This window comes from Streptopelia decaocto (genome assembly GCF_964273445.1).
Source record: "Streptopelia decaocto genome assembly, chromosome: 5".
Lineage (NCBI taxonomy): Eukaryota > Metazoa > Chordata > Aves > Columbiformes > Columbidae > Streptopelia > Streptopelia decaocto.
In genome coordinates this window covers 70,052,450-70,079,004 of record NC_138659.1, presented here as the reverse complement: position 1 = coordinate 70,079,004, position 26,555 = coordinate 70,052,450, and the positions used below count along the sequence as shown (strand labels likewise).

Below are 26,555 nucleotides of genomic sequence, written 5' to 3'. Positions count from 1 at the left end.
CCCCATGGCCTCCTGAACAACGAGCGTGCAATGATAACACCCAACGCTTCTGATTTAATGCAGTATTTCAGAGCTCCAAATATTCCTCCCCTCTTCCCAGAAATCCCAATGAGGCTCAATCCACGCGTTTTCCTGTAGCCTGGCACATTTTTCTGCGAAGCAGAGCCAACTCCCCAAACACTTGCTTAATAACAGCTAAACAAGTCTAGATCCTTACATAAAATTATACAACATTCACAGCCTTTTCTTCTCACAGGGCTCTACATTCCTTTTACAATTTATGTCTTTAATTGTCTGCACGGTCAAACTCTCTTCTGATGAAGTCATCAGCTGTCCAGACACACTTTCTTGATGGTGCATGCTTGTGCTTATATTTAATTCACTGAAATATCCATATTGTTCTGCTCTGGCTGCTTCACGGTCCATTTAAGTTTTCCATCAGAAACCCTGAAGTGATATTTGTAATACGATGGGCAACTTATGGTGACTCCTTTTACTGACCCTAATTCTGAGCTCTGCTGTTTGTTACCCATCCCCATATTTCTCGTAATCACAGCTGAGAAAGGGATGTTTTATTTGCAGGAGATCACAGGAAATGGAGCAGCAGCCTGAAGTCGAGACGGGAAGAGCAGCCAAGGTGCTGCATTAGGACAAAACGGAAAATGCCAGCAGCAATTCACGCTTTTTTGAAGAATTCTGCCGTTTTACAATGTATGTTGTGAAGGAGAAATCGAAAATGAGGTAGGAGCGCTTCCTTCTATTTTCAGAAAATAAACCCTAAGAGGGTTTGCATCAAAGGCTCCGTCTGAGACCCTTCTATGAGAAATGAATGACCATAAAGCATGTAAATTGTTTTGAAAGTTCGTCAAGACCTCAGGGCAACCTGAAATTTGCCCGATACCAAAATCCAAGTCCTAAATACTCCCAAGTTTTGTTCTTCCCAGATCTTTTAAAGCCTCCTTTTAGCAGAATGGATAAACGTGGCAATGACTTTCTCAGAGGCTTATTATTACAAAAAAAAGCAACTAAGGAAAATACAATTATTGACTGGGAAAGCTGCAATGTCAGAATCAAGAGAAAAACCAAAAACTAGATTCAAGTTCCCAAGTTAACCTGGTCTGTAGCTACTTACGTCAAATGAATTTTAACTTCTGCGCCTGACGAGCTTGGTCCTCTTCTTAAAGCTTCATATAAATCACAGTTCCGCTAGGGAGTATGAACCCTTTGGAGACCACTAATTCATAATGAACCCATTGCTAATTTAGTTTTGGTCTAACGAAAACAAGATCAATAGCGAGTGATGTTAGACGCCACTAAATCAATCAAACGTACAGCCTGTTATTCTGATTTCTAACTCGAGCTTTTGGGTGGTCTGTTAAATACTTGGCTTCAGTGTTAGGTTTGCTATCAGCTCATGGAATCAAACAACTAACAATGACAATTTACGTTAAAGAAGTTTATGTGATACTTAAGATAAAAATCTCTAGAAGACTATAAAGACTTTACTGATCTTCTTCACATACCAAAGTGCTTAATTTATCTTCTGATAAGATCACAGGAGCACAGGATCTCTGTAATGAGGGCTCGGGTTTTGATCAGTCAATAAATTCATTATGGCAACACTGAAATTTGGAAAAAAGTATCTAAGCCATACAATTAAACAAACTGGCCTCTGAATGCTCCTTTTGAAAGAAAATGTAAAAGCTCCGGGAAATAATTCTGCAGTTTTATACCCTTCCCACGTTCTTCCATGATGATTCATTTGCTGCCCTGAAATACAATTTTCCTCTTCTGTGGCTGATGCTCTTGTCCCCCAAGCTCTGCTGCTCCTCTGGGGACCCGGGAGATGCCACCGCGATGTTCAGGCTTAGGCAAAACATGACTGCTGCAATGTGCTGAGTTCAATGCGTCTGCATCAAACTAGGGCTGACCCAAAATTTACTGAAGTCAATGGAAAAACTCACCGGCTTCAAAGGAGTTGGGGTGAAAAGTCTGGGACGAACAGAATGGATTTTAATTGGAGTTTTTGCTGAGCTAATACTGGGCCTAAGGCCACATCAGACAAAACAACTCTGATCTTCCCAGAAGTCAGAAGATGCATCTGAGAGATTAACTCATTTCTGGATGGAAAATAAGGAGCAAATCCAGGAAACAGAGAAACTGTGGCTGAAGGTCTAAGTAATATTCTGCTACAAATCCCAAACTGAAAGACTTAGAGGATCTTTTCATCACAGGTCAGACAATAATTACTTTAAAAGTCCAATGTAAACGACACAGCCATCAACAAACGACTCTGCTGAGTTACAAGCTGGTCCTACAAGCACTTGCACAAATCTTTAAAAGAACATTACATTTATTTCTGGAGGGCAAGTTTTAAACTCTTGGCCTCCAAACAGGTGTCCGGGCAGAGATTTGGAGGTTACAGTTTGTTCACGCCCTCCCTGCTCCAGCTTAAAACCGCCTCGCTTTCCATTCCCGAGCTAAAACCTCTCAAGTTACCTAAGCCTTTAGGACCGTTTCAGTGAATTAAATATATGCCAAGAAGACAGAGCTTAAGAGAGATATGTCCCGTAGTTAATATTCTTACATGCAGCCAGCAGTGGAACTGCTTATGATTTTCTGCTCAAAACAGCCTTTCAAGAAGACGTAATTGCCATGCACGGAGTGACCTTGTAACACTTCCACCAAAAGTGTCTTGCAGTAGTCAGCTGAAATACGAGAAAACCCATCGCGATCTACTGGGAACCATAAATTCAAAAGGCTGCTGAAATGGTGGCGTTTATTTCACTTACGATATACCATCTGTTCCTTTTATCAAATAGTCGTATGTAGCTTTTGGTTAAGATCTTCATACAGGGTCCACTGTTTTTTTACACTGTAAATAAAATCTGTATTTTTGATTCATTATCACACATTAATATCGGAGCGTTTTTCCTTAAGAGTTATTTTTGGTCTGAAAATAAACTAAATCAAAAAACTCAACCTTTTTCCTTAAAAAAGAGAAAGAACACTGCTCAGAATTAGATAAAGCATCACTTGCTAATAAAGTTACCGTTTCTGAAAGGATCACTGCTTCAGACTGCTGCAGAGAAATATCCGTAGATTTAAAATCTTTATCAAATATCTCTTGATGCTTGCTGTTCCTTTTCTCCTTCTTCTTTTCTTTCTTATCTTTATCTGGGTCATCCTTGTCCAATTTATCTTGAGACCTGGAATGCATCTTTTTTGGCAAGAGGGGCTCCAGCACAAACCTAAAGAAAAATGTTGTCGCTTAGATCAATAAAACACTATTTTCAAAACACCTTATTTTCATTTACATATTTCCCAAAGTCTCACTTGAGTTAACGATGCTCTGCTAATCCAGGAAAACTAATTAGAGAGAAAAGGGAGGGGGCAGAAGGTCATAACAATCATAATTGTCTTAGAATAAAATTTACTGCAGAACTGCTGAAGAACCAGCACTGCGTATTTCCCTGCTCTGTAGTAAATTTACTGGCTTACAGCTACACAAACTCCCGCTTCACTGTATGTGGTTTACATAGAAATGAGTTTCTCGTTCAGCACTCCCACTATAGATGCTGGGGCACCAGCAGGCGCCTGGAAACTCCAGTGGAAATCAGCACCATACAAGTGCCGTATAACTGTACATTATGTTAAAGAAATGTCACCCCCACCCTCTGCACCTTGGGGTGGCTTTAAGAATTTCTTTATAAACTAGTCAAGAGGGCAAATTCCTCCTGGGATTTTTGGTTTTTGGTAGACAAAGAAGATGTATTTATTATCCAGAGGAGGAATAACAGTTGAGAAATTGTTCTGCAGAGGTGTCGTGATTTTGCGTTGAACACGTACAACACAAAGCACTTTCTAATCCTTGTGACTCATCAAAAGTACCTTTTCATGGAAAAAAAGCAAACATCACTCCTAATGCAAAGGAAACACCTATACATTGCACAAAAGCATGAGGCAGAGGTTTAATCACAGACACAAGCACCATTCCTGCGCATAATAACACCCCATGTGTGTATGTTTGGTTTTGCATGCATGAGGAAATATATAATATTGTCCTGGTTTTGTTAAAAACAAGTTTCTCTTTTAGTGAATTTGCCTGTCAGCTAAAGCTTCATATTAACTGCATTTTCCTGGAGAACCAGACACGTTTTGGTAAACACAGCAACGGAATGCTAACTTATTGATAAGCACGGATGGACATCTCGCGAGAGGGGCAACGAGAGACAAGTGACCAAGAAACTGACCAACCGTGTATAACATCCCATTCATGTGAATACTTCATATAAAAGTGGGAGATCACGAGGATCTCGTCCCTTTGCCTTTTTCCCTCTTTTCCTCATGGCCGACATTAGGAGAGGACCTTGCGAGTCGTCCCTGCGAACTGAGGCCAGTGAGAGACTGAATCCAGCTCCGGTTGGCTGCAGAGTCCAGTCCAGGACTTCGGGTGCCGGCTCTGCAGTTGCTGAGACTTTCAAGATTGGTTTTGTATATTTTGTATTATTTTCTCTATTCTTACTAGTAGCATTAGTAAAACATTGTTAATGTTTCCAGCTCTCTTCTCTCTGTCCTTCTTTCCCTCCCGATCGCCTGTCCTGAGTGGGAAGGGGGAGAGGGAGGGGCAAAAGGGGGAAGTGGGGGGGAGAGGAGGTGAACAATACATCTGCCAGGGTTTTATTGTCACCCCGCAATCTAAACCCTCGACAAATATATAATTTATCCATAACGTATCCATATGAGTGTGCACTCACAGACCCACAGCTCCGATCCCCTAGAGCACACTCTGGTGAGGGGGAATGAAAAATTGGTCAGACAATAACTAAGGGCAAGGTTGATTTCCAAAAAAGCCAGTGTATTTCCCACCTGGAATGCTCCAGGTGTATGAACATGCGCTGTTCCATCAGCTCTGCCATTTGCACAGTCCATGACTAACTAAAATCATACCCTAGTTCAAATTACATGGACAGATCTGAAGAGAAGGTCTCAAATCACCACATTACGAAACCAAAACTAAACCAAAAATCCCCAGACAAAGAAACCAGATGACTTTTTAGAATTGTAAAAGTATTTACTCTCTCACAGTGACACATGAACCTACAGGCCATAATCTTTGCTGTGAAATACCGGAGGGTTCATATCTCAATTTGCAGTGAAGCTGCAGCCCTGAGGAGAAGGACTTGGGGTGCTGGTTGACGAGAAGGTCAACATCACCCATCAATGTGTGTTCACAGCCCAGAAGACCAACTGGGGCTGCATCCAAAGCGTGACCAGCAGGTCAAGCGGAGGGGATTCTCCTGCTCTGCTCACCCTGGTGAGACCCCACCTGCAGTGCTGTGTCCACCTCTGGGACCCTCAACATAAGAAGGACATGGACCTGTTGGAGCAAGTCCAGAGGAGGCCATGAAGATGATCAAGGGCTGGAGCAACTCTCCTATGGAGACAGGTTGAGAGATGGGGTGTTCAGCCTGGAGAAGGCTCCAGGGAGACCTTATTGAGGCCTTTCAGTATCTAAAAGGGCCTGTGAGAAAGATGGGACAGACTTTTTAGCAGGGCCTGTTGTGATGGGACAAGGGGTGATGGCTTTAAACTGGAAGAGGGTAGATTTAGATTAGCTATAAGGAGGAAATTCTTCACCATGACGGTGGCGGGACACTGGAACAGGCTGCCCAGAGAAGCTGTGGATGCCCCAACCCTGGAAATGTTCAAGGTCAGGTTGGATGGGGTTCTGAGCAACCTGGTCTAGTGGACGGTATCCCTGCCCATGGCAGGGGGTTGGACCAGATGATCTTTAAGGTCCCTTCCAACCCAAACCATTCATTGATTCTAATCCTAATCATCTCCATTAGCAGCAACATCCAAAATCATTTTGTTGTTGTTGTTTGAAGCCCTAAAGGTCCTTCAGTTTTCAGCCTGTGTGAGGTCATTTGATGATAATGATGATGAAAGATGCTCAAATCAGTCCCCGCTGCAACAGCCCCTGCACCATTACCCTCACAACCAAAGCCAAAATCACACGGGTTGGGAGGCAAAACTGCAAGCTTTTCTCATTCCCATTTTACAGACAGGGAAAAAGGGTGACAAGGACTTGCCCAGGGCCACAAAGCCCATCAGCAGCAAAGCCCAGACCAGAAGACAGCTCTCCCAACGCCATGTGTTTTAGCCACCTAAATAGCGTATTTTATCTGCTTCTTCTGGGCTCTGCTGTAAATGCAAGTTTCCAAGAGGAATCGCCATTCTTCCGACAATTATTAATTGCTTTGCTTCTAGCCATTACTACTATTACTGCTATTAGTTATTTGTACGCAATGTATCGGTGATAGAATGCGCTAGTGTGCCATGCTCCTACGTGAGGTACATTAGGACTTAAAACAGATGGCAAATCACACGGGGACTTCCCCGCTCCCAGCCACTGCTTCTAAGTGCTCACATTTGTACTTCTAAGTCCCATTTTAAGCAGTGAATAAACCCAAGGTCCTTTTTTAAAGTCGGTGTTTTATTTATACACAGAGTTGGGAGTTGTAAAAGACATCCTATGTCAATGTCTGCTTTGAGTTTTTACTGTTTAAAAGCTCTAAAGCAGAAGCTGAGAGATGGTGTAAAATATAAATCAACTGATCTGGGCAAGACAGTCTGTCAGCTCCATTTTTAATTGTTCTTCTCTTTAATTTCAGAATTAACATATGAAGAGTGGGAAAATGGGAAGCAGGAGAGGACAACAGACCATAAACCCAAGGAACTATAGTAGGTTCATGGGCAAACTTCTTCCAAGTTAGTAGTGACAAACCACCCACATGATTTTTATGGTCATTTGAATTTCTGAGGTTTTTCATTATGTTATTTACGTCTGATGATTTTTTTTTCTCCGGCTCCACTAATCAAGCAAATGAGCTTTTTTCCAGGTCTTCTAAGTGATGATAGTTGCTCATTATATTTGTGGATGAATTAGTCAAAATGCGTTATTGTCTCTGCCGTCCCACATTTATATCAACATGACTCAGCACAGAGTGTAACGTAAAGAGAGCTGAATTGTGCTCTGTTTGCTGTTCTTCCCCATGGTACATAAACTGTTTGTAATCAAGGTAAGCATCACGCTGGTCCTTAGGTGCTGTATTTAATTTTACTTGATGCTTTTACTCTCTAGTCAGGTAATAACTCGCTCTGAAGGTGCACAAGGGACACAAATGTTTGTAGCACATCTCAGTACATCAGCGGCCCTTCTGGAGGCTTTTAAAAAACTGCCGCCTCGCTCAAATATTGCATTTCTGGATTACGGGAATGCCCGGGGGGAGGAAGAGGGAGGAAAGGGACTTCTGAGGCTGCATGGAAGCCCCAGAAAGAAAACTGGTTATTTTGTTCTTTCAAGGGATGCGACTGTGAGACGGGGTTTATCGACAGAATTCCCAGTTCTCATGTGAAATATCTTGATAAGTCTTAACATAGAATCTTGCCATAAGCAGCTTTTCCTCTGGCAGCAAAAGGGAGAAGAAACGATTGAGCCGTTAGCTAATCCCTTCCTGCTCCCAAAATCCACCTGTTAACTGTGACGGGGCCAGCGGAACACGTATCATCACCGACTTTGCCTTCTAAACTATCACACTTGCAATATTTTAAAAGGGGATAATTTATCTCCTCTTTGTTTGGAGGTTTTTGTTTAAAAGCTTAGGGGGGTTGTTTCCCTTTGTTTTAAAGAGGAGTGAGAAGAGTGTTATAATTACCTTGGTTAAAAAAAAGGACAAGGAATGTATCTTGAGATAGATGTCTGTATAGGTTGGGTTTTTTTTAGCCAATATTAGGGTTGCACTTGAAAGTGCCATCCCAACCCTACACTAGTTGTGTCACATTAATGTTGGTGTTTGTGGGGTATTATGATGAACCAAATCTGGATAAAAATACACCGGGAAAAGACCCAGCTGAAAAACCCCACAGTTGTATATGAGCTCAGACAAACGTCGTGCTGTCACACAGCAGTCAGTAGGACTGGAAGGAAAAACACCGAGACCCGGAGTGGGGTGGTGACAACCCTCAAAACCTACAGATGTGCCCACCAAATGGTGAGATTTGTGGAGATGAGCCCCAAACGAGCATTTCTGACTCACCCATCGGAGCCAGGCCGGGAAGGTGTGCTGTCGGAGGAGATGGAAGACACCGACGCCACGGAGAGGGGTCGCGAAGATGACGGCATGGTGAAGGATCTCACCATGGAGCGCGGCCGACTGCCCCGCCTGTCATCCAGGCTCGAAAGCTGCAATAAAGAAACATGAGATTTCACTTCTTAAATCGCAACGTAGCTCACACAGGGAAAAATTTGATGGCTTTTATTCACACAGAATCCCAGAATGTCAGGGGTTGGAAGGGACCTGGAAAGCTCATCCAGTGCAATCCCCCCATGGAGCAGGAACACCCAGATGAGGTTACACAGGAAGGTGTCCAGGCGGGTTGGAATGTCTGCACAGAAGGAGACTCCACAACCCCCCTGGGCAGCCTGGGCCAGGCTCTGCCACCCTCACCAGGAAGAAGTTTCTTCTCAAATTTAAGTGGAACCTCCTGTGTTCCAGTTTGAACCCATTACCCCTTCTCCTACCATTGGTTGTCACCCAGAAGAGCCTGGCTCCATCCTCCTGACACTCCCCCTTTCCATATTGATCCCCAGGAATGAGTCCCCCTCAGTAACAGAGAAGAGCCTGACTCCATCCTCCTGACAGTCTCCCTTTACATATTGATCATCATGAATAAGGTCACCTCTCAGTGTCCTCTTGTCCAGCTCCAGAGCCCCAGCTCCCTCAGCCTTTCCTCACACGGGAGATGCTCCACTCCCTGCAGCATCTTGGTGGCTGCGCTGGACTCTCTCCAGCAGTTCCCTGTCCTGCTGGAACTGAGGGGCCACAACTGGACACAAGATTCCAGGTGTGGTCTCCCCAGGGCAGAGCAGAGGGGCAGGAGAACCTCTCTGACCTACTGACCACCCCCTTCTAACCCACCCCAGGTACCATTGGCTTCCTGGCCACAAGGGCCCAGTGCTGGCTCATGGTCACCCTGCTGTCCCCAGGACCCCCAGGTCCCTTTCCCCTACGCTGCTCTCTAATAAGTCATTCCCCAACTTATACTGGAACCTGGGGTTGTTCCTGCCCAGATGCAAGACTTCCATGTGGAATTTTGTATCATCCAATTATACATCATGTTTAACAAGAAAGAAAACAATTCTAAAGAATATCCACTAAGAAGAAATGTGTATAATTTTAAATATATTCCAATAACTCGTTTGCTTCAATAGAATTAACTATGTTTTTTTAATCTGGGCTTCAAAAAGGAGCTTTTTACAAGTAACTTTTTTATTTTAATCCATCTCTGAAATGGAAGTGACTGCCCTGTCAGTATATTTGAATGAAATGGAGTTTTTAAAAAAACAAAATTAAAAAAAACCCACCACTAAGAAGAACTTTATGTCAAGAAAGTCAATTTACAAAGTGACACGTAGGTTAAGAAGAAAAGAGATGAAAGATATTTTTTTGTTTCAGACAATTTCAGACTTCTGAATATTTATACAAGCTTCGTTAGTCATTAATAACTGATATATGCGTAAAATAATTGAACTCTTTCAGTCAACAAATAAGAATCTCATGCTGTTTAATTACAGGTATATTTTCCACCCTGTCAGCTACTGGTAAATTGGCCTTGTACATGAAGACAGAAGCGATAAAACTCCATCAATCCTGACAATTCTTACTGGTGGGTAGAGTGAAAATAGGAAGATAACACCACCTGTGTATGACTTTCCAGTCATCTCCCCGATGATGTAAATGTATATTATTGAAGTGACTGACATACAAGTATCATTAATGTCAATTATTTCTGTTCTCCTTGGGAATAAATTACTATTTGAACTTCTCTCTTCCTAAATATAATAGCAAGATGGGAACTGAAGGACTACAAACCGAGCACCACGTAGAAGGTCACCAAGGACACTGGGGGGTTCAGCTGGAGAACAGGAGCTGAGGGGAGACCTTCTGATCTCTGAACTGCCTGAAAGGAGCTTGGAGCCAGGGGGGTCGGGCTCTGCTCCCCAGGAACAAGCGCCAGGAGCAGAGGAAACGGCCTCAAGTTGCGCCAGGGGAGGTTGAGGTTGGATCTGGGGAACAATTTCTCCCCCAAAGGGCTGTGGGGCATTGGAACAGGCTGCCCAGGGCAGTGCTGGAGTCACCGGCCCTGGAGGGCTGGACAGACGGACATGAGGTTCTCAGGGACATGGGGCAGGGACAGGAGTGGGTTGTGGTTGGACTCAGTGATCTTGAGGGGCTCTCCCAACCAAAATGATTCTATGATTCTACAAAGGCTGGCATGTTCCACATAACATCTCAGTATTCCTATTTAAAAAAAGAAGACATCGCTACAGACACAAGTGGAAATGAATCTCTGAAGGAAGGTCTGTCATAAAATACAACAGGACACCTCCTTAGTGGGGTGCGTGGGGTGTCCCCCTGCCAAGATGTGGGTTTGCAAGAGAGGGGAGACTACGAGCCAGGTCACCTTGGCTGCACAGACATGGTACATTGGCTGCCTCTGTGTTAAAGGACAAACGGTCCTTTCTTGATAAACATACATGATTTATTTTCTGGAGCAGTGAGAAGGTATGTATTGCATATGCAAGTTTCATGTGCTGCTGTCGTTTCAGAAATAAACCTAAAAATTATAGCGTGTTTACAACAGTGCTGACAGGACTACCAGGAGACAGAGATAAAACTCACCCCGGCAGCCCTCAATATATTATTAAGACATCGGCTCCGCATAGTCTGTCCTAGAGCAACTCTAACCACTTGCATCTTTGGTCCTTAAATAATTTAAAAAATCAATTAATATAATAGCACCCAATCCCTGTGGATTTTTACTGAATTGTCAATGATATTCTCAATTACGAAGTTGTATGCTGGCTTTTTGGTCTTCCTCCCCAATGCGTAACACTCAAATTTAAAGCAGAACAGAAACCCCATGGGAAATGTCACCAAATTCTTGGCTGTGCCTTAAAGATGAAGCAGCAACTGAAAACAGCTCATTGGAATGACAGAAGCATGAACTCCAGCATTACTCAACCAAATTAAATATCTATTATCAAATATCTAATAGTTAGGTATCTATTTATCGCATGCCTACATTTAGGATGGTGCCGGAGTACATAGGGCTGCACACGCCTGGAGAGCAGCACAGCCCTCACATCCCAAAAGGAATTACTACTACTACTACTACTACTACTACTACTACTAATTATTATTATTATCATTATTATTATTATTATTATTAAGAATAATATTTCAAACTAAATTCCTTAAAAATGGAATGCTGAAGAACCACCTTGACTTTCAGGGAATAGATTCAGGCAATTTAAAAATTGCTCCCATGCTGGAAAATGAAAGTCCCAAGCCTTTCTGAATACCTCCTATAGCATCTGCTCCATATTAAATAATTTGATAATTCAACACTGCTTTCTTCATCAGTGAAAATTATAACACAGAAATACAAAGTTGCTCGGAATTTATAGAAATTCCACGTATTTGGGAAGCATCAAGTTAGCAGGTGACTTACGACAGCCCGGACCCCGTACTGCTTCTCCACTTTGTCTCTGAGCTGCCTGAAACAAGCCTCCATGCGCTCGTGGAACGGCCGCAGAGCGTCCGTCACCTTCTCCCCGTGGAGCCGGATCCCTTCGGCCAGGAACGGGATCTGGAAGACAGAGGAATGCTGCTGCAGCCCATCCAGTCCTGCCTAGTGAGGGGACAGGGCAGGACTCCCATGGATACTGCAGGAGGAGCGGAAGATCTCATGGAATAATGAAGAAGAAGAGGAGGAGGAGAGGAGGAGAAGACAAGAGGAGAAGACAAGAGGAGAGAAGAGGAGAGGAGAGGAGAGAAGAGGAGAGAAGAGGAGAGAAGAGGAGAGAAGAGGAGAGAAGAGGAGAGAAGAGGAGAGAAGAGGAGAGAAGAGGAGAGAAGAGGAGAGAAGAGGAGAGAAGAGAGAAGAAGAAGAAGAAGAAGAAGAAGAAGAAGAAGAAGAAGAAGAAGAAGAAGAAGAAGAAGAAGAAGAGAAGGGAAAGGAAAAGGAAGGAAAAGGAAAATAAAAGGGAAAAGAGGGAAAGAGGGAAAGAGGGAAAGGGGGAAAGGGGGAAAGGGGGAAGGGAAGGGCAGGGCGAAGAAAAGGGGGAAAGGGGGAGAGGGGGAGGAGGGAAGGGAAGGGAAGGGAAGGGAAGGGAAGGGAAGGGAAGGGAAGGGAAGGGAAGGGAAGGGAAGGGAAGGGAAGGGAAGGGAAGGGAAGGAAGGGAAGGGAAGGGAAGGGAAGGGAAGGAAGGGAAGGGAAGGGAAGGGAAGGGAAGGGAAGGGAAGGGAAGGGAAGGGAAGGGAAGGAAGGGAAGGGAAGGGAAGGGAAGGGAAGGAAGGGAAGGGAAGGGAAGGAAAGGAAAGGAAAGGAAAGGAAAGGAAAGGAAAGGAAAGGAAAGGAAAGGAAAGGAAAGGAAAGGAAAGGAAAGGAAAGGAAAGGAAAGGAAAGGAAAGGAAAGGAAAGGAAAGGAAGGAAAGGAAAGGAAGGAAAGGAAAGGAAAGGAAAGGAAAGGAAAGGAAAGGAAAGGAAAGGAAAGGAAAGGAAAGGAAAGGAAAGGAAAAGGAAACTTTGTCATCAGCATCACCATCAGCCATTGTATATGAAGCACAGCACAGTAAAAAAGGACCTAAAAATCTGTTATACATTATTTCCTTTCTTCTCTATTAAGCAAAGTCCTTTAAAATCAATCCACCTATAGTTCTGCCCAGTAATTGCACAGTGGAGGTACGGCTGAATTTATCAGAAAGCACAAATATTCTGTGATGTTAAATTCACAGCCCACCCCACACGCTGTATTTTAAAATGGCAAACTGATGAATGACGACTCTCACATCGGGTTATTAATATCAACCCTTCTCCCATTCCATGAGAATAAAACCTTGAAGGAGGAAATACTTTAACGTTTTCATTAATAAATGCTATTTCTAAACTGCAAATGAGCAGCATACATATCTATTGCAGAACGATATCTATTAATAAAACATATAGTTTTACACACTATACATTTCTCCTTGGAAAAAATATTTTCTTTGGGCACAAAACAGAAGAGAGAAAAAATAAATTAATTCTCTTCTCCAACTGAAAACAATCATTTATCTTCAAAATATCCATGCCAACACAGGGTTATATAATTAGTTCATAGTGTGGAGGTGTAGCTGACCTTTTAAAATGGTTTAAGAGAGACATTTTCATCCCCACAGCTATCCAGATATACCATTAGAGTTTTCTACCTCCAGCTTAGGTAAAATATTTCCTGTTCCAGGTCGGTTTCAGCCCACACAGTGCTAATTCTAACTTAGATATTCTCCGCAGCAATCAAGCTAAGAGGCCTCTTCTTAATAATTCATAATTAAATCATAATACTGATTAAAACCAGATTTTTCTAATAAGACTGAGCAGCAATCAGAACGAGTAGCTGTATTATTAGGGAGAATATTAAATACATAGATGAATTACAGATGAAGAAGCTCAAGGAATCTTATCAAGATGTTTCTCTGTGACTTGGCAATATTTAAATGACAGTTCCTTCTGAAAGAGCAGAAAGAAAAGTAAGAATAATGACAGAATTCTTTGCTGCAGCCACTTATATTTGTAGCCATATGGATTCGCACTCTACAAGAATTAAACACTGAAATCAGGATTTTTCCCTTCTCTGAATAATTAAATGAATGTCCAAATTTTCAGAAGTATGGAGACACACTGTGACCCTCCTATTTTTTAGGGATAAACAGTCACTTGGCTCATTTATTTAACACAACCTGCTGACTTTTTGAATGAATTGTTTTTAAAGAAGTCAAATAACCAAGAAGAAGTACATGTGGGGTCTGAAGCTTCAGAAAACGCACTAATGAGCCTGTCCTAGGGAGCGGCCATCTCCAAGTTAGGAAATCAAGTCCTATGAAGTAAATGACATTTTTTGCAGGGAAATGTCCCAGTCAGGAAGAAAACAAAAAATAAATCTGGGTGCTTCCTTCTGTGCCCCAAAGTGAAGGTGCTAAGGAGGGTGTCACTGGTGGTGTATTCCAGAGTTGTACAACACACTTCTGGCACTCGGAGAAGAGAAGCAATAGAAGTGTTGATGGGCAGGTCTGCTGGGATGGGGTGGGAGAACGTGAACACCTGGGGGCCTCCTGGGACACGAACTGTTGAGTTAAGAGATCAAGGAACAGGAGGAACCAACTCCAAGGGAATGAAAGAAGATCAGAAATCATAGAAGAAGAAAATTCCCATTGTTTTGCTACAGAACTTTGGCAAGATTTCTGAGTCAGGATACTTAGGTCTCCTTGTCTAAGGAAGACTAAAGACCAGGCTCTGAGCACCCTGAGCTGGTGAGGATGTTCCTGCTCATGGCAGGGGTGGCACTGGACGAGCTTGAAGGTCCCAACCCAAACCATTCTATGATTCTATTAAGATGACTTAATCTTTTAAATCTTTATCAACTACAGAAAGAAAGTACCTTCAGACTGTTCTACCATTTCTGCTTCTCCTTCTACAAACTCACAAATTCTTCCTACATCTCCTCTCCAGACATGGACATGGGGAAATCTGGTGATGAGTGACACTGAATTTTAAACCTATTTGTGTCTTTGTAGGACGCAGAGACAGAATTTTGCCATGTTCATGGTACTGCCAGCTCCTTTGGCTCTCAAGCAACAGGTGGCTTTGCTTATGGCTTGATTTCTGAAGATACATTTGGAGAGGTGAAGGAAAAAAGTAAAGGTAACGTAATCAGCTGAACTAGAAACAAATGAGCTCAATGACAAAGGAAACCAGCTCAATACGCACTTATTCCATAAATCTAATCTTTGTTGATTTTAAAATTTTATAGTTCCACTGAAACCTAAAGTTAGTCCCCAATTTTAAGATCTTGATCTGCTTGGCTGAAAATAATGAAAAAGCTACATACATTTAAATTAGTAAAATTAATACAAAATCTTAAAAGAAAATCTTTCATAATAATGGTATAATAAAATATGATTGTAAAAACTTAGTTCTGCATGCTAGAGCTCCTTCAGCTATGCAGAAGTAGCACACGAGTTTTATGTAACGCACTAGTTTTGGTATGCTGTAAATACATTTGCTAAATGCCAAGTGATTAATGTCATCAATCATTCACTTTATTACCATAATTTCAATCAATCATTTCATTATCTTCATGTTTAAAAAAAAAAAATCAGCTTCGAATGATGTAGTTGCATGGAAACATTTTTTTCTAAGTTGAAAAAACACTAAGATTGGCAAAAATTGACATGGCTTTACTGATATTGAACTCAAAAAATAATAGGAAAAAAAGCAGTATACTTAAAGTTCACTGGAATTATAAAGGGATAATATCCTGAAGAGCACGAATTCCCCAGCACAATGGAGAAAAAGGTAAGGGGATAGAAAACAAATAATAATAAATTTAACTAGTCAGCTGATAATACGATTGTCAGGCTACTATTTCATATATCCAGATTGATTTATACAGCACAAAGCAAATCTCTGTGTGATTACAGAACTCCAAGCCCCACATCATTGACAAATGAAACCTCACTGTTGGTTTCCATCACTGTCGAGCTGTGATGAATTCCGATGGCTGCCTCAGCCTCCGGAGCTCCAGCACCGACTCCCTCCCGACACCGGCGCTCGGCTCCCCCCGTCATTCCAGAGGAGGTTGAAGGCTTAGGATACGCTAAATGTTCGTGAAACCTTGTCCTGGTTTTGTTAAAAACAAGCTTCTCTTTTAGTGAATTTGCCTGTTAGCTAAAGCTTCATATGAGCTGCATTTTCCTGGAGAACCAGACACATGTTTTGGTAAACACAGCAATGGAATGAGAAGTTATTGATAAGGACAGATTCACCTCTCGCGAGAGGGGCAACGAGAAACAGGTGACCAAGAAACTGACCAACTGTGTATAACATCCCATTCACGTGAATACTTCATATAAAAGTGGGAGATCACGAGGATCTCGTCCCTTCTTTTCCCTTCTGCTCATGGCCGACATTAGGAGAGGACCTTGCGAGTCGTCCCTGCGAACTGAGGCCAGTGACAGACTGAATCCAGCTCCGCTTGGCTGCAGAGTCCAGTCCAGGACTTCGGGTGCCGGCTCTGCAGTTGCTGAGACTTTCAAGATTGGTTTTGTATATTTTGTATTATTTTCTCTATTCTTATTAGTAGCATTAGTAAAACATTGTTAATGTTTCCAACTGTTCTCTCTGTCCTTCTTTCCCTCCCGATTGCCTGTCCTGAGTGGGAAGGGGGGAGAGGGAGGGGCAAAAGGGGGAAGGGGCCGGGAGGAGGTGAACAATACATCTGCCAGGGTTTTATTGTCACCCCACAATCTAAACCCTCAACAAACCCCTAAGGTAATTTAAAAGCACTGATTTCCACTCTGAAACAGCTGGACCTTCCAGTGAAAAAAAAATCATATATAAAAAACAGGTTTTGATCACTCTTTTCTATTTTTCTGGTTCCTATTGTTTTGGAACTACAATACTGATGGGAAATTATGTATTTAAAACCACTGAATAATTGAAATCCAGTGTAATTAGCTGCCATACCCATTTTCCAATGGTAATATTATTTTAATACACAAAACGTCACCAAAGTGAATCTTTGCTGAGGAAAAAAGTGTGTTTGTAATTCATTTGAAGTATCATTATCAGAGGCAAAGACACAGAGCTTATATGAAGTACAGTCTTCTGGGATCAAATTATTTTCCTCTCTATAAACTTAAAGCTCCTAAAATCTAATCTTCTGTAAAGGCTCACAACAAAATAAATGCATAATTTTTTTTGCAGACCAAAAGAGTTTTATTCAGTGATAGTTTTATGGTCTTCAGAGGGTTTTTGTTTTTTTTTGAATTCTGTGGCTTGGGTTCTACTACCTCTAAGATTGAATCCTATGGAAATGTAAATTATTCCCCTTATTATAGAGACAAAATGGAATATAAAAAGACTATGCACTTTTTTATTCTGGAAGAAAAACATTTCTAGTCATAAAGGTATTTTTTTACTTACCATAAAATTATCTTGGGACTACTGGAAAACGTCCAGTATGTGAGTGTGGAATAAAACCTGAATCGTTTCTTGTTAGCCCTGGAAATTATCATTTGGTAGATGGAAACTCAGATTTTCATGCAAGCGGGTTCCTGCTTTGTCTCAGGCACAGGGACAGAAATCTGGGTCCCGTTCCCGGTTCGGGAAACGTTCCCCATGGGATCTTACATTTAAATAATTTCTGTTCTCATATGTCATCATAAAAACACCAGCTAATTTCACATGCTTTATGAAACAATAATGCTTTTACACCAGGTCATACAGGAAATGAAGCAAAGGGTTCACTATGACAAATTTAATCAATATTTTGCATGCAAGTTAATTTTTGCAACTCTCACGTTTAATATTCTGTACTAAAGATACTACAACCATACGCAGAGAGTTTAATAAATGGAAAATATGTTATTTGAAGAAAGAAATGAATATGTGAAGAAATACTGTCTTGGTGTGTGCACATAGGAAGAGGGATTGAGGCTCAAGCATTTTCATCTCACTGTCTGAGAAATTAACCTTAGAAAATTAAAATGCAAAACCAAATTGCCAATAACACTAACCAAGATTATTATGAACTATCTTCTCACTTGATAGAGATATTTTCACTGTATTAGGGTTACAAAAAAAAAAAGAAAGAAAAAGAGGTTGATCGTGTTTGTTCCTTGCGGATTTATCAAATGACAAATGATGTCAGATCTGAAAAGATGAACTTTAGCTCAAGTTCCAAGGCAGTTTTAAATGGCAAAGAAGCACACAAAGGGTGAACAATGTCTGAATTTTCTCAGAAGTGCCACTAAACTGTCTTTGAACAGCAGTTGGCCCTGACCAACCTGACTTAAAATTTTTTACCTGCCAAGCGATCAGATCCTTCAATTTTTCAATCTTGTCATGATCTTCTGGATGCTCGTGCATGTATTTTTCAGTAAAAAAAGCCTAGTTGAGAGAGAGAGAAATGGGCAGTTATTTCAGAAGATGAATCAATATCTACTACCATGGAAGAATTAACAGCAGGAAAGATAAATGAATCCAACCAGAATTTCTGCAAAATAGCAGTAATCGCTATAAAGTGAAAATCTGGGAAAGACATACAGAATTTAATAACGTTTTAAGATTAAGACATTAATCTTTTGGGATCAGTAAAGCAGGCAGATGGTGGTCAAGACCAAATCTCATGGGCAACCCTGCAGAGGACTTGGCACATCTCAGAAATGGCTTTCGAGACGTTCCCAGGACGCTGAGTTGGACTCAATGATCCTTGTGGGTCCCTTCCAACTCAGGACATTCTGTGATTCTGTAAGAAGTTTAAGTAGATGAAACGGCTGAGAGTTACAGAAGGACATAAATGGATGGATACAGCAACATGCCCATCAGATGTACCTTCTCCATTACATTACAAAATACATGTTGCTTGGTTATGCTAGCTTAATAAAATTAATATTCACAACATAAATAATAGATACGATGCTTACTGTTTCCCCACCGACAATATCTGATATCATCTAACTTCAAAAGTTAATGCTGTAAACACATAGCTAAGATTATTTAGAGACAAATTTGCAGCCAAGTGGTATCTCAGAGGTCTCTACCATTTGATTAATCCTCTAAAAACTCATGCATTTGAGAGCAAAGGAGAGAATTGCACTTGGTTACTTTGGTCACTGAAGTGCATCCAGAAATTCAGCTCCGGTGTCCAAGTGCACAGGAACACACTGGAAATGTCACCGGTCTCGGTGTCTAAATCTCATAAGCAACTGTCCACCATGTCCCTGGGTAAGTCCTCTGGCTGCTAAATGTATCAACCCTTACTTCCAATGTAGAAATGCAAAAATGGATCCATAAATATCAGAAAGACATTAAAAATGGTAAGTTTTAAGCAACGTTCTACAAAGAGGGGACACTCTCACGGTGATTATACACAAATACACACACGCAGCATTCCAGGCCAGTCCCAAAAAGGTGAAGAACCGCAGGACGGAGAATTTTGATGTTACCTTCTCATAGTTTGTGAACCCCCCCATGACCGCAGGGTCCACGATGCCGTTCAGGAGCATCGAGAGAGGGTTAATGGGTAGATTTGGATCATTTAAATGCTGTTGAACCATATTATTGATCTTGTCATTCGTTAGCTGCATGGTTTCTATTGCATTTTCCAGTGGGCTAATTTCAACCTAAAATAAAAACAGAAGGAGGTTTTTTAATCGGGGAGCAGAGTTTTTAACCTGCCGCAGAACTGGTTGTTCACCAAAGCCCCACAATTAGAAACACTCCAGGAATTTCAGAACAACCCATATTATAAACAATAATTAACAGAAAGGGTGGTTTCAGGCATTTGGTATCTATACGCTGCGGTAACTGATACAATAATCAATATCTGTACAGAAAGTTAAATGCGTTTTGCTGGATTCCATCTCAGCACAACATGCAGAAGGGTCTGACATGAACCACGTGAGGTTTCCCGAGGATTACGGAGAACATCGGAGATTACGAGCCGCTGAGTTTTAGCAGCACAAAGAAGATCCAGCTTAATGTAACAGTAAGAAAGAAATGATAACTTAACGTGGATTTCCTGATGGAAAATGTAATCCTAAGCAGCTCAAAAAATCAAGAAGATATTTTTGTGGTGATTATTTCGGTGTATTTCCAAGGAAATAAAGTTGAATATGTCGAAGAGATGACGTCTAAGCAAAGTGCTGTGCTTTTTCCCACTAGGTCACGTTTTCTTCAGCTGAATTTCGAAGAACTTTTCTCTCTCACGTAGCCTGGACTTCAATGAAAACATCTCAGATTCTTCATGGGACGAATTAACTCCTATCCTGTGTAAAACTTGTTTTATTTCAATTGACTCATCTGCAACTATTATTTATGACCAGACGCTGCGTCCTTCAGAAAGACAGTTGCTCATATTGAAAAAAACAGTATTAAAATATTGAAAATATTGCTAAAATACGCACATTTAGTGAATGGGCTAAAAACGATGAACTTTCAGCAAGCCCGAATGCCGACAGTCCTCGCTGGAAGACATAACCTGCTTACACTGAAAGAACCATGTGGTAGGAATAGAAAAGGAAGGTTAATTGAGGCCTGTGAGGAAAATTCAGGCGTATATTTGATTACACCCTCATTTCCATAAATGCTCCATAAACAAAGCGGCTCTTCTACCTGGCTATCAGTTGCTTACCATGTTTCTGAGAACCACTTATAATCAAATCCCTTCAGTTGTTGCTCTTACACCTGCCACCTGATTACATCAAGGATGCTTTAATTAGCATTTTAAAAAGTCTGCCTGGTGGATTATTCTGGAAGGCAGGTAACGAACCTGGCTCTTCTGCTGTGGAGCAGACTGGGCTCAGACGGACAGACGACAACTGTCCTTCGGAGCTGAATTCGCTATGAAGGAAACTTGGACGGGCAAAGGAAGCTGATATCCAACATCTCCTTCGGCAAGAACTGTTGTGAACGTCAAACGCTAAATTTAGGAATCTGTCATTTGTATTAATGGGCTTATACACTGCAATAATTTGTTGATGAACAATTGCTTTTAAAGCTCTTGACTGTCTACAGAAATTAGCACTCATTGAGCTGACAGACGTCTTTTTGACTTTTCTGTATCAGCAATCATGCCTTTCTTTCTCATCCTCCCTCCTTTACTACTCTTATAATCCTCCCTCTGATTTTTTTAAAAAGCAGATGGAGAATTGCAGGTCCAATCCTACTACTACAAAGTCTGGTTTGCATCTTATTGATAGCTATTTATTAAAAATATCTATACTGGGAAATTACAAGACTTGTTCCAAGTAGCTTGCTGACTCTGGACGCTACACAATCTATTCAATGCAAACAGAAACGATGTATTCTTGATATGTTTGCAACACTAAAATTTAAACATCAAACCAAAACAGAGGTTAGTATTTGTACTTCATAAAACCAAGTGCAATTCCAGATCCAGTTCTAATTCGCTGGCTGGCCTCAGCAATTTTTTCCCTCGCAATTACTTGTGTCCAGCTAAAACAAATCAGGTACTGAATAATGAATGCGTGCACCTAATTCCTTGCAGATAATGAGCAGATTGAAAAGGTTTAGGTAAAAGTGCTCAGAAGGAATTTAAAAAGCAAATAGATTTAAGGACATTATGCATGTTGCTATGGGTTATGTAATATAACACACCACTTTTATTAAATTACTCAGTTCTCCCTCAGCGCTGATTTGATATGATCTCACCTCTTCCTTTAAAGATATTCTAGTTCCATCAATAAAACATGAAATGTGCAAAGCTACTTTAACTCATTGTGTTTAGTAAAACATCAATAATACCTGTATCCGTAATGAAAATTTAGCATTACAGGGCTGCAAACCTAGTGACGGTGCTTCCAGCATCTCAGCTGACGGGAATCTTGTAGCAAGTCAATACCAATTTTGCAGTAACTACGTCAGAGTTGGGTCCAAAGTTACCCATTGCCGTCTTCTCACATATTATTAAGTTCCATTCTGGTATCATTTTTCAGCGATGCAACTAATATAATCGTTACTTACACAAAGCTTATAGGAAGCGCTCTCCCAGGATTTACGCACGTTTCAATGACAAGCGGAGCGTTCAAGGTGTGTGTGTACAAATTGCCGGCATAAAGCTGCCTGTCAGGCTGGGCTCTTAACTCGTAAGGAAAAGAGACTTTCATCAGATTTGCCAGCCTTCATAAACAACGCTCTTTGCCATCATGAAGAGAAATACAATCTTCTCTATCAGGATTATATTGAAAATACGAGATTCATTAAAAATTCAATGTGTTTTATTCAGCTGCCTGTTACTGTCAAACATCACATTCACATTCTGTTACTATAGATACCATAGTAATTTTCTGCATTACTTCTGTTCATCGAAATACAACTGTCCAACACAACCTCAATGGAGCAATGAAAAAGGTTTTAATTAATCATATGCAAATTGTTCTTTTCCTTTAAAAATAAGCCTCACAAGAGAGATTTAAAAACTGCAGTAACAATGTTTTTATTGCTACTTACAAATTACAGCTGCGTAAGAATAATTTAATCTTAAAGGCGTTTAATGGATACGTCTTATCTAAACAGTCTAAATGGTAGAACAGAGAAATGCGTAATTCGGAGTTACTCTGCGAGGTTGCTAGGGTGTATTTTAGATAACTATGGAGGAGAAACAAAAACAACCTTAAATCGCAAATGATAAGCGCAGACACATACAATGCATTCCATATAGGGTATATTTTGAATAAATTACAACCACAATAGCCCAATTCCCTTTTCCAACATTCAGACCAGTCTCATTCTGATGTATCAGGTTCCCCTACACCACCTCATGTTCCTCACCTGCTGACAGCCAGAAATACTTTATAAAAGTCCTTCAAATACTTGATCGGACCTTGCCTGAAAGGCCTGGAGGAGCCAGCTCATATTTTCCTTCTCTCAGGAGTGGAAAAGCATCACTTGAGTCACCCTCAGTCAATAACCAGCATCCTCAGCAAGTCCTCCTTGTCTTAGGACACCAGATATAACCACATTGATTGCTTGTTCCCAGAACGCAGGCACAGTCACACAAATATAAATGCTCCCCGGCTGTATAAAAGCCCCATTCTTCTCTGCAATCTCAATAAAGGCAAATTGATCTTACCATGAAAACTGATTTGACTTCAAACCACCTCAGAATTCCCGGTAACTTGTACGCTGTCACATAGATGGTTCTCTCAATCCACATATTCTGCAAATACAACGTAAACATCGCGTTATCAGTTTGAGAGCTTTTATCTTAACCAAAGCCCTAAAGCATGATCTTCAGGAAAAGGAACCAGAGTACGACAGACATTATGAAGCCAGGGGGGAATTTCAAATGGAATTTGCTTGGGGAAATGCTGGAGCGGCACCGATTTAAATATGTGATTCAATAGAGAACAACTGTCCTCTTACCAAAGGAGAACACGATGTAAAAGATCCACCAGTTTTACTAGACTGGCATTTTCCCCTCGTAGCTTCTGGAGCTTTCAAGGACCATCCTCCACAAACCCCCAACATCTTGATTTAGGGAAAGCTTCCTCCCCAGGAGCTGGCCCTGCTGTCCCATCCTGACCTCAATTTGTGATCCTGTGATTTAATCTGAGCTTTAAATGGCTTCGCTGTAACATCTCCTCACTGGTTGGAACTGAAGGAGTCGTGATTTAACATCTCCTCCTTCAACCCGTGCATTTGGTTCAGAACCCATCTCTTGACCTGATTTTGTTAGTACTGGCATATGTTGGTAGTTCATCTTCTTTATTAGGAGGCCTTTTTAAAACAGAATTTATTCCATCCTCCATTGACAGAAGCACTTCCAAAGTGCTTTATATATACCTATTTTTTTTATTTATACCCAAAACATACTGTAAACTGTAGTGCTCTGGTCTAGCATCGTTTTAGGAGAAGCGAGTTTCCTACCTCCTCTGCTAAACCCACAAAGATCCACAAATTAGCAATTTTTGGTACAACAGCCACCGTGAGAAGCCAAAGACACTAAAGGAGTCTCTAAATGAACAACGGCTCTTAGCTGTAGTAAATCAAATAACTCCGCATTTATTGGCACATTGATTAGATTAGAGCTTGCTACTACACAGAAAACAGTTATTTGCTCAAGAAATGATGCATTAATTTATTACTTTAATTACTACTACGACTTTACGACTACCTGCACTCACTAGAACTCCTGCGAATAAAATAACGTCTATGAAAAAAAGGCAATCAACTTGACATAACCTGATGTAAACGTTTTGATGAATACAAGCTGTGCTCAAAGGGGGTTTTATCGACCATTAGATAAAACATATGGTTTAGTAACAAAAAAAAAGAAAAAAGAAAAGAAAATAAAAAGGTATTACTGCAAAAAAAATAAGGTAGATATCTGACTATAATCTTCATGGCAAGACAAGGTTTGGCAAAAGACATCTCCATCTTTTCAGGTACAGTCATTTTAAACTTCTTCCTCAAAACAGCTGTTTTTAACACAATAAATACAGCTTTGCTTCTAAATGGAGGGGAATAAACAAGCAAACCCTGGAAGTAGTTTATTTTTTGTTTGTTTTTCCTTTATTTTTTGTTTTACCGCAAATTCATTGTCCGGGTTTTTCTCTCCTTTTCTGACCGGGCGCGAATACTCAAACCGCTGGACTTCATTCACCCTATAGAAACTGAACAAAGGGAAAAGCACCATCAAAATCAAATACCATTTTTTAAGGGATTGCTGCTAAGCTCTAGTATTAGAAAAATGTTTAAGCGTAAAGATAATACCCTCATCGAATCCCTGTTTTCCAGCGAGCTGGAGAGAATCTCTATTAATATTAAAAATACTCATGAAATGTCCTCACGGTTACGACCCTCCTTGGCTGCATATGGATTTTTTGTACAAAAACAAGAAGTATTTTAGGTGTTATAAAGGTGTTATAAAACTGCAAAACCAACCCAAACTCACCTCACGATTTGTTCTGACACCGGCTTGTGGAATTTAGACGGTAAATCCAGTTTGGGCTTTACGGTAAAGCACTGGATATCTGAATTCGGGGGTTAAGAACTGAAAAGGGAATTTCAATCACACAGAGCTCAACCGGAATGCAAAGAAAGGACAGAACAACAAAATTAACGTGTTACACCCAGAAAGGCACAAATGCAACAGTCTCAGCCCAAGGATACACTGGCCGGAGGAGTTTTTAATGTCATCGCCCGGTGGAGATGTTGTCTTCATCTTTTCCGCGTTTGGAAACTGAGTCAACAACCTCGCCTCGAAGTCTTCGCGGCGTTCGTACTCCTTTCCCCGGTAAATGAAGACTTTGTTCTGGAAACAAGGCGAGAGGTGAGATCCCAACACCAGTATCCCCAGTAAGGAACTGGGATCGCAGAAGCGTTGACTCCAATGCTGTTAAGTGAGACGTTTCACATTCCTCACAATAGTTTACAAATATTTTATGCCAATTCAATAAAGCCCAAATGGATTTCCTTACCTCCAACGCAGGACTGAGATCATTAAACAAGCGCTTACCTTTAGGTTTATGTATAAACCACACTAAACACCCAAAATACACAGTTTCAAGGATCTATAAAATAGCTGCCCACTGAAAATATATTAAGATAAATTATGTCCTCTACCAAATCTAACATCTCCCTCTGGAATTCCTCTCATCCATCTTCCACATCTAATGGTGGAATGGAGGTAAATAAACAGAATTAGGCTTTTCACAAGCAAACATTTATTAAAAAGCCTGATGTGAGCAAGCAAAGAAAAGTCTAAACAGAAAATGATGCCAATTTTTGCAAGAAGATCCAAAGACTTTTAGAAAGACTGGTACACCCCAGACTTCTTATTACCCTATTAGATTTTTGTTGATGTACGGTTGTCTGCACACAGTATAATTTTTGGATTATTAAGTATATTTTATGTTGGTTTCTTCTTTAAACAATAAAGAAAATTAAGATATTTTTATACAGTCCATTTATGTCCGGAACGAGTGCATTAAATTCTAAAGAAAAACGTAAAAGACGACTTGCATATTTTTAATTGATCAAACATATTAAAGTAAGTTTTCATACGAACATAACACTTGCATCTGAATATGCTTAACCTAATTACTCGTCTCAAAATGAACTCGGAAATATTATACAGTACTTATTAGAAAAAGGGTGTAATGACTAGGGGTAGAAAACTGGAATAATTTACATTGGCCCAACTGGGCTGAGTTCTGCAATGGTGCCTTTGAAATGCACAGTAGATGAAAGAATATTCTCTATTTGGGCGGAAAAAAGAAGGGCAGACGCCTAAGGAGTGTATATGTACCTGTAATTCATGGCTATGTACCTGAAATTTGCAGGAAGATTTACAACAGAAGACAGAGCTGCTATTGAGGATCTTCTCTATCTACTTCAGGCACTAAATAGCCAAATTTTCAAGTTTTTTTTGCTCACTTTTTACAAACTGACCAATCCACGAGTCTTTTCTAAAGTACGGTGTATTCCCACCCTTACAAACAAATCATTCAGCTGTGAAGCGAAAATGCCATTCAACATTAATACCACAAATGAACAGCATCCTGCATCACGTCCCTTTGCTACACAGTCTAACACGGCGCTCGCTGCATTTTTCGCATGGAAATACAAGACATGGCAGAGGGAGAGGCTGAGACAAACTGTCCATGGCCGTGCCCACCGACATCCCACAATTTCACGACTAAAACATGTCACGACTAAACAATCTTGTCCCTAAAGCCACAATCCCCTCTGCAAAATTGTCAGTGACTTCACCACCCATTCACCATTCTGCACATTCCTGATAATGCAAGTCTTCCCTATAGGGATATAATAAATGATTAATTCAACCATTTTCTAGAGAAACGAGTTGGTCAATCTTAACAGTAAAACACTCTTAGAGGATATGAAACACTTTTTTCCCC

General features: G+C 40.9%; 1 protein-coding gene across 1 annotated transcript in view; it reads right to left on the bottom strand.

Moving 5' to 3' along the window:
* DOCK1 (dedicator of cytokinesis 1) overlaps positions 1-26,555 on the bottom strand; it is a 273,982-nt gene that overhangs the window by 14,946 nt on the left and 232,481 nt on the right. The window contains exons 39-47 of the mRNA XM_082054440.1: positions 24,805-24,946; positions 24,587-24,665; positions 24,221-24,305; positions 22,763-22,849; positions 19,116-19,292; positions 17,974-18,057; positions 11,581-11,718; positions 8,103-8,248; positions 3,053-3,251 (exon numbers count right to left, since the gene is read on the bottom strand). Coding sequence (XP_081910566.1) covers positions 3,053-3,251; positions 8,103-8,248; positions 11,581-11,718; positions 17,974-18,057; positions 19,116-19,292; positions 22,763-22,849; positions 24,221-24,305; positions 24,587-24,665; positions 24,805-24,946 — 1,137 coding nt within the window. The remainder of the gene's footprint in view (positions 1-3,052; positions 3,252-8,102; positions 8,249-11,580; positions 11,719-17,973; positions 18,058-19,115; positions 19,293-22,762; positions 22,850-24,220; positions 24,306-24,586; positions 24,666-24,804; positions 24,947-26,555) is intronic.